General features: G+C 38.2%; 1 protein-coding gene across 2 annotated transcripts; it reads left to right on the plus strand.

The window, feature by feature from the left end:
• Positions 1 to 11400: 11400 nt before the first annotated feature.
• Positions 11401 to 13655, plus strand: LOC117394315 (glyoxalase domain-containing protein 5-like). 2 transcript variants are annotated; one of them, XM_033992450.3, is made up of 4 exons: positions 11401 to 11566; positions 12266 to 12427; positions 12700 to 12855; positions 12990 to 13655. In XM_033992450.3, exons 1-4 carry the CDS (start codon positions 11507 to 11509, stop codon positions 13131 to 13133), a joined length of 522 nt encoding a protein of 173 aa, XP_033848341.1. In that variant the 5' UTR covers positions 11401 to 11506; the 3' UTR covers positions 13134 to 13655. The 2 variants fall into 2 exon arrangements, with proteins under 2 accessions (XP_033848341.1, XP_058871617.1); XM_059015634.1 differs by lacking the exon at positions 11401 to 11566 and adding an exon at positions 12073 to 12165.
• Positions 13656 to 13889: the final 234 nt, after the last annotated feature.

Below are 13889 nucleotides of genomic sequence, written 5' to 3' on the forward strand. Positions count from 1 at the left end.
AATAGTTAGGATGGTATTTACTCGCGCATACACTCTAAATCTGGGGTTGATACTGTGGAGGAAGCTTTTAAGGTGCTTCGAAGAACCTTTTTACTAGGGTTCCATGAGGAACCTTACAAATAAGGATATTTTAAGAACCTCAAGGTTCTACTTGGAACCTTTTATGTTTATTTACAAACTTACATGCATAATATTTATATATATATATATATATATAATATGCGTGTCTGCATAATTTGTCTGGTTAAATAACATGCTAGGAATTACTGGTTTGCAATATCAATAAAAACAAAGAAATACTTTTTATAGAAACCCTTTATTACGGGTAGAGCAATAAAATAAATAAATACAGTATAGGAGTTATACTTTTAATTATAACACATAAATGCATACAAATAAAACAGTCTGTATATGTTTCATTACTCTTAGAATAACAAATACACAAATAAGTGAAAGGCTGACAACATTTCTTGACAGGTAGATATATAAATATATTAATTATAACTAATCATAATATATTATCCATAATGTAATTAATTTAATTACAAACAAAACAAGCAAAAACCTAACTTTAGTCACAAGTATTTTATAAAACAAGTATTATAAAAAATATTAACACATTTATTTTTATTTATTTATTTATTGCATTTATATAGCGCTTTTTATACAAAAGTATCGCAAAGCACTGTATAGTACATAGCAGGAAAAAAATCACAATCCGTTTGTATAGCAGGTCACACATATAACTGCTACACTCAGCCCATTTAAATACAGATTTAAACAGTATACACAATACAAAAGCACCAATTTTAAAGTTACATTAAAACCCACTAAGATAAGCGAGCCATTTTATAAAAGTGTGTTTTTAGTCTTGACTTGAAAACTGTAATGGACCCAGATTTCCTGATAAACGAAGGCTGAGCATTCCAGAAAAAAAGCCCTGCCTCCCGTGTTGTTTTGTTGACCCTAGGAATAACCAGCAGCCCCACATCCTGTGATTTCAGAGTGTGGTTTGGAAGATACGGTGTCAGTAACTCCTGTAAATAATGAGACGCTAATCCATTCAGGGCCTTATAAGTTAACAGCAAAATCACCATTACAATAATCAATTCTAGATGAAACAAACACATGTATTATTCTCTCGGCATCAGATACAGAAATAATTAGAACATAAGAAGGTTGTTTCTTTTATTATTTATTTCTTATTTCTGTTTGTTGTTAGTAGCTTATTGATCCCAGAATCTCATCAAGCAGCTTCTTGAAGGATCCCAGGATGTCAGCTTCAACAACATTATTGGGGAGTTGGTCTAAGTTTGGCTATATTTCTCAAATGGTAAAAATATACTTTAGTAACTTCCCTAGTATGAGTCTAAAATGATAGATCAGACTCAAAGATTACCCTCAAACTCTTAATTTCGACTTTAAATTTTGATGAGAGACTGCAAGGGTCGTGCTCATGTAATCCTACATTTCCTTTTAGTTGGTTCTGTGAGCCCACTAGCATAACCTCTGTTTTATCTCAATTCAACATTAGGAGATTCTGTGACATCCAATGCTTGATGTCTGTAAGGCAAGTAGCTAATAACACTCAGGCAGAAGAATGTCCTTGCTTTAGGGACAGATAACAGGTGGTTATCATCAGCATAGCTGTATACAACTGTAAGTTGCCCTGGGTAAGGGTGTCTGCTCAAAAGAAAAAAAAAAAAAAAAAAAAAAAGTAATCCCTGAGCCTGTGGTTATTATAGCAGAACCAACACCCTTATTGCTTTCCCAACCTGGCGCCTGACAAAAGAAAGTTTACTATTCCCACTATACTAGGTGGAGTTTTCTGATCTTTTTGGAGTACCCAAAATACATTTCTCAATATAATATTAGGCTGTTTTTTCTCTGTGGGTATTTGATATTGTACACAAAATACAAGGAAAAAAGAAGCCCAAATCTCTGGGTGAGGGCCTCAGGTTATTATTATTTGTTTATTTAGCAGACACCTTTATCCAAGGCTTACAGATACTAGGGAGTGTGAACTATGCATCCGCTGCAGAGTCACTTACAATCTCACCCGAAAGACGGAGCACAAGGAGGTTAAGTGGCTTGCTCAAGGTCACACAATGAGTCAGTTTGCCGAGGTGGGATTTGAACCGTGGACTTCCTGGTTACGAACCCTTTTCTTTAACCACTGGACCACACAGCCTCCTCAGCAAGTAAATGTTGTCCATTCATTCTCAGACCAATTTTTGTATCAAGATGGAAGGGGTTTCCCCAGATAATGACAGGTGTGGGAGTTGTAGGGTCCTTAAAAAATAAAAAATAAAAAAATAAAAAAACAGAAAAATAAATCACTTACACTGTATTTTAAAAATAAAATGCTGACGCAGCATCTTACGTTATATTGTGATCATCTTTATTTGCATATTCCCATTCCCTTAATTCTTCAATTTCAACACCATCCCTCTCCCCTGATGTAATAATTTATAGCTGTTAGTTTTTAATACTTTTCATGTATTGTATTTGATGCCATGGGCTAGAAGAATTGGAGGTAATTCTATTTATAAATTCACTGTTTGGCAACAGCAGTTCAAAAAAAATATATATATATATATTTTCCGAATGTTTTCGTTAGAGACAAAAATCCAAAGTTTTTAATACAGGTGATTTATTTATTTACTTATTTATTTATTTATTAATCATTTTCAGCATCTTTAAACAGCTTGTTCAGTGGTAACCACGCACTGGATACTGAAGTAAACTGCAGCTACGTTCCAGCATGAATGAGACACGGACAGTGCGCCACGTTCAACCTTGACCTCTGTACACCAGAAGCAGTTTAAAGTAGATTTCTGTACATTTAAAGCAACATTGTCTTTGTTCATGATGATATATGATAAGTGTATTAGTTTGGTTCTCAAACAAACAAACAAAAAAATCCTTGCATGTTTTTTGCCCCGCCCCAAGTGTAAAAACAAATATTCTCTGACAGCATATAGACAGTACGTGTTTTCCGCAGCAAACAGATTCTTACGGTCTCTGTTCATGATGACAAAGAGTTTAACTGAGTGCATTGTTTCGATATGTTTGATTGGTCTCGCAGCAGTATGGGTAAAAATAGACTGAATGGCCTTGCCCTGCTAATATGTGCGGACATGTCCCAGGAGGAAGTGTTACAGCGTTTCGATAGATCAGGCCATAGGAGGATTAGCAAACCCTGATTTAAAGTAAAGTCTTCTAAATCAGTTTTTAATTGTGGCATCATACAGTCTCAGCAGTCCGATCAGTCTTAGCATTAGTATCAGCAATCTTACCAGTCCCAGCAGTGTCAGCACCGGTCTTACCAGTTTCAGCACCAGTCTTACCAGTCCCAGCAGTAGCAGCACCAGTCCCAGCAGTGGCAGCACCAGTCTTACCAGTCCCAGCAGTGGCAGCACCAGTCTTACCAGTTCCAGCAGTAGAAGCACCACTCTTACCAGTCCCAGCAGTAGCAGCACCAGTCTTACCAGTCCCAGCAGCACCAGTCTTATCAGTTTCAGCAGTAGCAGCACCAGTCTTACCAGTCCCAGCAGTAGCAGAACCACTTACCAGTCCCAGCAGCACCAGTCTTACCAGTTCCAGCAGTAGCAGCACCAGTCTTACCAGTTCCAGCAGTAGCAGCACCAGTCTTGCCAGTTCCAGCAGTAGCAGCACCAGTCCTGCCAGTCCCAGCAGTGTCAGCATCAGTTCCAGAAGTAGCAGCACCAGTCTTACCAGCTCCAGTTGTAGCATCAGTGTCATCAGTGTCAGCATTAACTTCAATAGCAGTGAACCAAACGCATGTCTCTCAATGAAGGTATAAACCCATCTACGTGTTCATATCTATAACTTCTATTCTTCTTGTCCTTTTAATATCACATATTTCTAACAGTGTGAATAGGGTAATTTTAGAAATTTGTTGTATCGCTTTGCAGTTTGCATTAATAGTCTCCAGGCTTTAAAATATGATATATTTCACCTTCGTAACATGAACAGGATATGCACAGGGTGTTGTTTTTTTTTTTTAGACAAAAATTTGATTTTTGCCTCAGTAAAAATCTATTCCTAGCTAAGCCCCTGGTAACATTAAACTGGTAAGATGGACCATGTCTAGGCAAAATGATCACATGCTTGACATGATAAAACAAGCCCCACCTTGCCCAGACTTAGAGCCAAAGGATTGTATGAACATGTGCCCATACTCACCTTGCCCAGTCAAGCAAAAGGATCAGCTGTTTAATATCATACAGCATAATGCATCTTGACCAAACATGGTCAATAAAGTCTGCTATGTGAGCCAATTAATATATATATATATATATATATATATATATATATATATATATATATATATATATATATATATATATGTTTCTCTACAGCAGTTGAATTGACAGTAGAAAGTTATGTAAAATAGTTTTTGAAAGAAAACCTTTTTTTCATGAAAGAATATTTGTCTGTTAGTTAAAAGGACGGCTTGAAATTGTGTTTAGTTTTTCCTGAAGCTTACAGTACTCCCGAAAACATTTGTGGATCACTCACTTTATGTGAAAAACCCTGTTAGAAATAATATGTAGTGACTCTTTTTCTTATTAAATCTGTTTGTGTGTTTACGTCTTTGTCTACATGCCTGGTGACATACGAACAGAAAAATAGCTAAGCTTTTCTCGGCAGCCAAATGTTTATGTTTATAATGTTGTGTGCGAGCAGGAAGGCGTGGCCACTGGACTGCGTGTGTGCGTGCGCTTTGTGATTTGGGATTTGGTGTTTAATGTTATGTTAATGTTCTGTTGTTAGGCACACTGGACCTGCAAGGCGGTGTAGCCTACATCCTAGCCCGCGAAAGAACGCTTACTCAACTGTTCAAGTGATGCGCACCATTTCAGACGCTGTCATATATTGACACCGTAAACTACAATACTTAATGCTTTGTCACACAATTACCAGGAATTATTATTCAGTACTGTATTTTAACGTTGTTTTTTTTATTTTTTACAGTAGTACTAAAATAAAATTGTTTTCAGTTTGCATGAGTGACAAATTATATTAAACACCATGGTTTTAAAAGAACGTCGATAAAAAAAGTCTCATTTAGTCAAGAGAAAAAGATACAGTAATTTGTGTTTTATTATTTTCGTACCAGAACCGCCCGAGAAATCGTAGCAGTGAAGCAAATCATATATTTACCTCATACTTAATACTCATGTATCCTAGAAATCGTCATTAAACAATAGACTTAATGAAACATTTTACGTCAGAAAGTTCCCAGAAGTATCATAAGTATTACCCTTTTCCTCTCTCAGTTCAGCCCAATTGATTATCGTCATCAGGTTTAGTAAAAAAAAAAAAAAAAAAAAAAAAAAAAATTACCTCAGAAATTCTATCATTGACCCGCATCATTAACAAAAGCAAAATAACCTTTTTTATTTTACTCGTGGATGTTGTACAGCTGTCTGTACGTCTTTAGTTTATATTTTTTTCATTCATTCACACAAATAAAGATAATTAGCGTTATTAAAAGGTTTTACTCACCTCTCAGTGAAGAAAGCTCTACCGCCTATGAAGAAACGTTGAACACCTGCCTCTAGCTGTGGGTTGCGATGGCAGCTGATTGGTTGAGAGGGCAACCGCTGTTGCTGGGGCATTTCTTCGTCGACCGCGCTTTTTCTACTTTTAGTAGTTAAAAAATTTCAAACAGCCTTTTGCCAGCGATAGCATAATGTATTTATTTATTTATTTATTTATTTATTTATTTATGTTGTATTGTGTTGTGCAGGGGAGTTTTCCCTTCTCGTCGGGTCAGGCAGCATCCTCTGGCTGCTGGGCGACGTAGAGAGGGAGACATGAGAAGAGCAAAGGATTAGATATAAACACTTTCCGCCGGGTCAGACAGCATCCTCCGACTGCTGGGTGACGTAAAAGTGAGAGAGAGAGCAAAGTTTAGACATATAACATACAACAAACTGACTCTCGCTCCCGACGGGTCAGGCAGCATCCTCTGGCTGCTGGGCGTTTAGTGGAGCAAGAGACAGGAAGGGGACGAACAGGACAAAAGGACAGATCCTTCGCAACTCAGTGCAGCATCCTCAGGCAGCTAAGCTGGCAGCTGGGCGGCGTGGAGAGCTTAGGAAAAAGTGTCTCGGGTCCGTTTAGGAGAGACGAAAACAGAGAAACCCCCCCCCCCCCCCCCCCCCTCGGTCGGGGCCCGCTCGGCAGGTGGAGGCACGGCCTACTGCATGAGGGGGCTGAAATGGTCCTGGACCTGAAATAGAAGAGAGGAGATGGGACAGCAAGGTTGAGGCCTGGAAGGCTTAGCGCATAAGCAGCAGAAGAATAGGATGTGACCGGGGGTCCCCTCAGGCCGGCGAGGAACAGCCGGGCGGCAGTGGTTGAGACGAGAGGCCGACCCGGACAGCCGGGGGAGTGAGACTCACTTCCCCCCCTGAGGGAGCCCTGTGCGGACAGTGCGATATGGAAAGGAGCAGAGGTGGGGAGGAGGAGGAACAAAAAACAAACACAGACAAGGAAGCGGAAATAGTGCTGGGTTAAAGTAGAAAAAGAGAGCGAGATAGACAGGAGGGGCAGCCAATAACACATACGTGGAGCAGTGCTGGCCATGCCCTAATAATTGACGAGGCGAGCGCTGCATTGTGGGATTGGCTGGAAATACTAAATGAGGCTGAACTGGGATCAGCTTCCACCCGGAAGAGATCGTGGACGCTACCGGGCAGGATGCCACGGAGGGAAGGTAAGATAGGCCAAAGAAAAGGAAATAGGATAAGAAGAAAAAAGGAGCGCAAAGCGGGAGAGCGCCCTCTACGACATCCCCCGAATTACGCCTAAAGGCTAACATTAAACTACAATACACATGTTATACATACATATACTATTATAAATTCTAGTTAAATATTTGGCAAAATATTATCTGCCCTTTGATTTCCTCTCAATACCGTGTACAAAATTATAACCATTTATGGTGTTTACCTTTTTATGACAGACTTTTTCTCTCATCATGTATTGTGTATTAAAAATTGCGATTTGCACATCAATATTGTAGAGCACAATTTACAATGTATTGATATAAAGAGTTCTAAGATGAACCCTTTGCAATATTATATTAGACACAGCAACCAGAGGTTCCCAAACGAACCCTTACTGTGAAAAAAACTTGCAATAGAACCCTAAGGTTCCCTGAGGAACCCTCAAAGAACCCTTACTTTTTAGAGTGTAGTTTTGAATGTTATTTCCGAATCTCTCCATTAACATGTCTGAAGGGGACACTGTATTACTTAAACGTGAATTAACGTATTAAAACGTGTTAACAGTGAGCAGTTACCTTGGGATTACACACCAGGTTCAGACGCATTGATTGGACTAATGTATCCGCAGGCGACCTAAGACTCACCGTTTCAACGGTGTCAGTAGTGCTCAACAGAAAATAATGCATACAGAAAAATATTGTATACTGGCCATGGGCTTTGGTTTTGCCCAGCGCCGTAACTAAGCATTTAGCTACCGGGGCATCCATATATATATTGCATGCACCTCCGGAATGAAGCAATCGGAGGTGGATGGAAAGACTCCATATTGAAGCTACCGGGGCATGCAAGACTCCATATCGTAGATACCGGGGCATGCAATTATATATATATATATATATATATATATATATATATATATATATATATATATATATATATATATATATATATATTATTTTTATTTTTATTTTTTTTGGATGTTAGGAGTTAGGATGGTATTTACTCGCGCATAGTTTTGAATGTTATTTCCGAAACTCTCCTTTAACATGTCTGAAGGGGACACTGTATTACTTAAAACGTGAATTAACGTCTTAAAACGTGTTAACAGTGAGCAGTTACCTTGGGATTACACACCAGGTTCAGACGCATTGATTGGATTAATGTATCCGCAGGCGACCTAAGACTCACCGTTTCAACGGTGTCAGTAGTGCTCAACAGAAAATAATGCATACAGAAAAATATTGTATACTGGCCATGGGCTTTGGTTTTGCCCAGAGCCGTAACTAAGCATTTAGCTACCGGGTATTGTCGACTCATGGCTTGAAAAACTGGTGGGGCACAGCACCCCCATCACCCCCCCCCCCCCGAAAAAAAAAAAAAAAATGCTCAAACCCGATGCCCGATTTTAACCATTTTTATGTAAACATTAAGCTAGCTTTCTAAGATTACCAGATATTTCATCACAAACAGTTCTACGCCAGATTGTCACAATCAAGAGAGCTGCAAACAACACTTTACAGGCAAGAGTCTCTTATCGACAGACATCTACACCTGCACTAACCTGAGCGTTTGAAATGGAAGGATCGTCACACTCTTGTGCTGTTCGTAACATTCTGAACTACAGAAGAGTCAGGTTCGGTTTCTGTTGATGTCTCTGGCGTTGGAGGTTTAGCTTTTTTGTTGTAGAAAAACTCCAAACGTAGCTGTATTTTTGCCATTTTAACAGGGCTCAAATTCACTCCGTTTTAGCACATATTTTCGCTGACTGAAAAAGTGAAAGTCTCACACGAGAACAAATATAACGGTGAAGGGTCTTAGACACTCTTTGTTATGTTATTATGTTTTGAAAGTTTGAAATAAACTGCGCATTTTTAAATAATAAACCCTGGCAACAGTGGCGTAGCCAGGATTTTTTTTCGGGAGAGGGTGGCAATGGTAACTTTTTTAAGGTGAATAGTCACAGTGGTGAAATTGGCAACCTGATTTCTTATTAGTGCATTGACGTTTTATTGTCGAAAAATAAAGAACTTTTTAAAAAAAAAAGAAGATCCAATAACCAAATACACTGTTGTGCAAAATAGTTAAAAAGAGAGATTCAGTTCAGAACACTTCCGTTTAAAAAGAAAAAAGGAAATACGAAGCAAAGGACTTGAACTTTTAACATGCGCATCAGATTTCAATTTCACATTATGATAATAAGTAACTATATATAATTTCATTCGTACTTATGGTTGTTCATTTCACTTTTGGTGTTCAAAGCAAAGCAAACCATTTTATTTAATTTCACAAATCCTGACTAATGTAATTACTCTTTGACTGACGCAGGACTGCCGATGGTACCTAATCTTCTGGAGGTTCGGGAGAGGAGGGACTTGTGCACACAGTTGCATTAACTACATTGTATAACTACAGCGCCTTTAAACACAAAAAAAAATGTACAAACAGCTGATCCAACAAAAAACTTGGGTTGATTGACAGCAAATCCAACCACTCATTTTTTTTTTGGTATCACACTGCACTGACATTCGCTGACGGACACGTTGTAGCCTAAACAAATAATCAGAATGAAAACAAGTAGGTAACCGAACTCAGGAATTGAAACAGTTTTGCCGGTTTTCTCTCAGCAGCGTCCAGAACTGTTTTCATTCTGATTTATTTCTTTAGTTATTCAATTAATAACAGGTTGTACATTTACCACCACTCCATCTCCAAGACCTGGATGGACTTGGTTACCGTCCCTTGATGAAGCTGGCTGCACAATCCGTGAAAAATGATAATCTTATTAGTAGGCTGGCTGCTGGAGAGGTCAGCTGGCAATAAGATATGTCATGAGGCGAGTGCATTCTATGTAAATACATAGGCTACTCATTACATAGTAGATGTCCTCTACCACATCTATATGTGTAGTAGCTAGGCTACATAGCATATACAGTAATCATAGCCTATATGTTTCATGCATCTGTGTTTGGGGTTGAGCAAGTAAAGCTTGCTTATGTATTCTCATTGGTTGATAGCAACGCGGTAAATAAAAAGTTCTTTCTGTGAGCGAAAAGAAAAATCAGCGCCGCCCATGCCACGTCCGCCCCGCTATAATGGGAAGCGAAAAATATAACAATATTGCAATTTCTTACACATGTTTCAGTGTGAACGATCCTAACACAGTGGCTAAGCCACTGCCTGGCAGAAATCTGGGGGGGCACGTGACCAGGCGTGCCCCCCCTATGCGTCGCCACTGCCTCATACACAAATTGTGTTAAAAATGTGTTGGGCATGTTCTAAATATAAAACAAAGCTGCTCAAAATAAAGTGTGAGTAGTATATTAAAAATACTAGTACATATTAAAATAATGTTTATACATAAAGTGTGTGTGTTTTCCATCAATATTCAATTAGAATATATATATATATATATATAGAGAGAGAGAGAGAGAGAGAGAGAGAGAGAGAGAGAGAGAGAGAGAGAGAGAGAGAGAGAGAGAGAGATGATATACACCTTAGATTATACTTCTGGGGATGTTTTGTTTCAGTTTTTCTAATGTTGTAAAAAAAAAAAAAAATGCGAATGTACTTTAATTTTAAATAATTTAGGACCGTTTATGAATTCCCAAATTCACTTCTACAACTGCTAATATCTCATATAAACCAATTTCAACTTCATATGTTCAGTATAATGGAAATTCCTTGTATTCTTGTGAAGTTCCATCACCGCTGTTGTCCAGTAAAAATGAATTGTTTCACTGTTCTTTAAACTACTGCCCTATCAAGTGATCTATTTTACTTCATGAACAAACTATTCCAGAGGCCGTAACACTTGCACGCCTCCAGAATGCTTTCTTTTTACACACGCACGCACGCACAGGTATTCGTGACCGAACGCACGCACGCACACACCACATTTCACTCCCTTCCTGGTGACCAGATAAAAGTTTCACTAAGCATTTGTAGCAAATGTCAGTATGCACACTGGCTAGCTATTTATTTATTTATTTATTTAGCTATCTTTCTGATCATTTCACAAAAACAATATTATAAGAAGGTGGCTGCTCAGATAATGACGTTGTTGGTTTGGGAATAATGGCTTCTAATGATGGCAGGTGGTGGCAGAGCTGTTCAAATGCTGGAATCTGGGGATACACAGAGACGATTCGGTGTCCCCCTTTCTGTTTCCAGATTTTGGACACGTTATAAAACCAGAGATTTGTACACTAGACGCCCTGGACAAACGCGGGAGGTAAAACACAATATATACACAATATGGCAGTGAGGAATCAGTGTGTAAACTTGAAACACTCAAATGTGATTGTTGTTTTGGAAAAATTCAAGTTTGAAATGTTGCACCTTTAATTTTTTGGAGTAGTGTACTTTTATTGAGCTTTTCTTAATTTGCCAAATAAAATACAGGACATTCAACATTACCTTTACTATATTTTTATGTTTCAAAAAATACATATTATTAATGCTTCAATTTAACATACATACTAGTGTACATTCCTTCTGTAATTCATACAAACTGATGGGTAAGGTTGAAAATGAACATCTGGTTTTTGGGGGGTTTTTTGTTGTTTTTTTTTTCCTCCAGCACGCTAAAAGTGGCGCCTATAATAAATAAAATATGGTAATGCTATCTCGTTATTTACGGTATTCATTCAACAGGAAGTGCAGGTAATATTAGACAGACAGGTACAGCGACATTATTGTGAGTGTTAACGTTAGTCTGTAGCTAATTTAGCTTTCAAAGGATTATGATTCTAAGGAGTCTGTTGACCTCTACGGGACTGCGCTGGCAGACTGTGTTCGGGAAGGTACCACTATCCATTTATTTATTTATTTGAAATTAAAAAACTATTTGGACTTGACTTTAGTTAACTCAAATCATTAAGCGCTGCAGTGGAGAAAGGCGGCCCTGGCTTTTCAGGGTCGGACCAGCTCAGATAATTCGAATATTGAATTAAATAAGACCAAACCATAATCTTAAATTAATACATTTTGTTTAGGTGTTAGTACAGTTTTACATTTGCCCGTCTTTCTGCACCAAGTAAAGACCATGGCACGTCAAAATTGTGACTCCGCTGGGAGTTTTAAAAGTTTAATTAACAAAGAAAATAGTACTTCACAGTACCTTGTGTCTTATGTTATGGTACTTATTGTGCCCAAAACGATTTAAATATTTTAAAAATGTTATTCTGTGCGCAAAATTGAAGCTGCAAAGTTATCTTTTTCCTCTAAAATACTAAGTAACTTCAAACAAAGAAGAAATTAAGAGCTTTATTATGCAAATTCAAAGAGCAAAACATATTTATTTCCCTGTTTATTATCCCATGATATGTTATTTATCGTAGTTTTATTGTTTCAAATAACCAGTAGCAGTGTGCAACGCCATTTTCCCCTCCACTGGAAAACTGTAAGTAACTCACAATTCCAGGATGGAGAAAATACTAAAGAAAAATAAAATAAATAATGCAAAACCAACACTAATACTTATATTTTGTATTACCCTTCAGCCGGTAGCCAGCAGCTGGCTGTCTGGATTCCAGTTTTACAGCTCTGCTCGACCCCCTGTCTGGATCAAGGGGCTTGACCACCTGGTCCTCACTGTAAGGAGCATCGAGGAGACAACAGGCTTTTACTCCAAAGTCTTGGGAATGGAGGTTGTCACATTCAAGGTACTGTAAATCGTCTGAGGAGGAGTGGTAAAAAAAAAATGAAACGGAACATCGCTTTTGCTCCAGTCAAGGATTGCAGCACATTTTCAGTTACTGCCTTGGATACAGTAATTTGCTATTGCAGCTCAGGAAACATGTAATGAAGATGCAGGCAGCATAATCTGCAATTTGTTGATGGTCATCTTAGATATAAACTTGTATTTAGAAAAGGAGAAGAGAACAAAACAACATTTAATTTTACTCTGCATTTTGCTCTGTTTACCTTTGCCTAGGGTAATCGGAAGGCACTCAGTTTTGGAAACCAGAAGTTTAATCTTCACGAGGCTGGCAAAGAGTTTGAACCAAAAGCCCTCCTTCCAACACCTGGCTCCATCGACCTGTGTCTTGTTACAGAAACACCAATTGCTGAAGTCATAGAGCATCTTAAGGTCAGCGGTCCCAGCAATTGAAATTCAACCTCCAGCTTCAGTTTTTTGTACTTCATGGATACCCCATAATTCAATGTATTATTGTCAAAGCTTCTTTGTAACTTTATATTGGTTGTGATTTGTATTCCCTGTAGGCTTGTGATGTGGCTGTAGAAGAAGGGCCTGTCCTCCGAACCGGTGCTGTGGGCCCAATTTCTTCAGTGTACTTCAGAGACCCAGATGGGAATCTTGTTGAGGTGTCTAATTACCACTCAGAGCCAACAGCTGGTGGAGTATAGTAATGTAAAGAAGACACATTCACATGTGTTTTTACCGTTTTCACCCTATTTGTACTGTATACTGTGTTTAATATTTCATTTTGATTTCACGTTACTGATTTAATAAGTGCACATTTGGTAAAATGTTGTTATATGTTGTACTTGTAAATTAATGTTATGAACCAGACCTAGGCTGTGTTAGTTATTTGCAGTTCACAACAATCATGGAAACGCAGAAGATTCTCAGTGACCTCACAAGGGGCATGATAACCAATGTCCTGCAAGCAGTCCCTCAGTATGGTGTCTGCAGTGACCCTTGTGCCCATCAAGACAGTCTCCCAGGTGTTACTAGAAAGGAAGTGCTTGCATGAAATCACTAGTGGTCACACTAGTTAAGACAACTCCTGTTGTAACAAACAATGTGAAGGACCGCCATGGTCATTCACTAATTTTTGGTCATTGTTTATGCAGTATCTGGTAAGAGTTTGATTTCTGAATGCACTGTAAAATCAAGTGACAATTAAATAAAATCAGTTGACTTTATTTGGTTATTTGTGTGTCATGTTAAAATGTTTGGTTAGGTATCAAAACAAATGTAAAGGTTGACTATTATACTTTTTTAAACTCCTACATGTTTGTATGTAAAATCTTATTTTACACACTACAGTGGAAGATATCTTGTATTTTAAGGCGCTCATTACACGTAAAATATCTCCAGTATTTTTATGCTAGCAGAAGTAATGTATCTGAAATGGATAACACAGTATTTTTATGCTA

This window comes from Acipenser ruthenus, chromosome 3, assembly GCF_902713425.1.
Source record: "Acipenser ruthenus chromosome 3, fAciRut3.2 maternal haplotype, whole genome shotgun sequence".
Lineage (NCBI taxonomy): Eukaryota > Metazoa > Chordata > Actinopteri > Acipenseriformes > Acipenseridae > Acipenser > Acipenser ruthenus.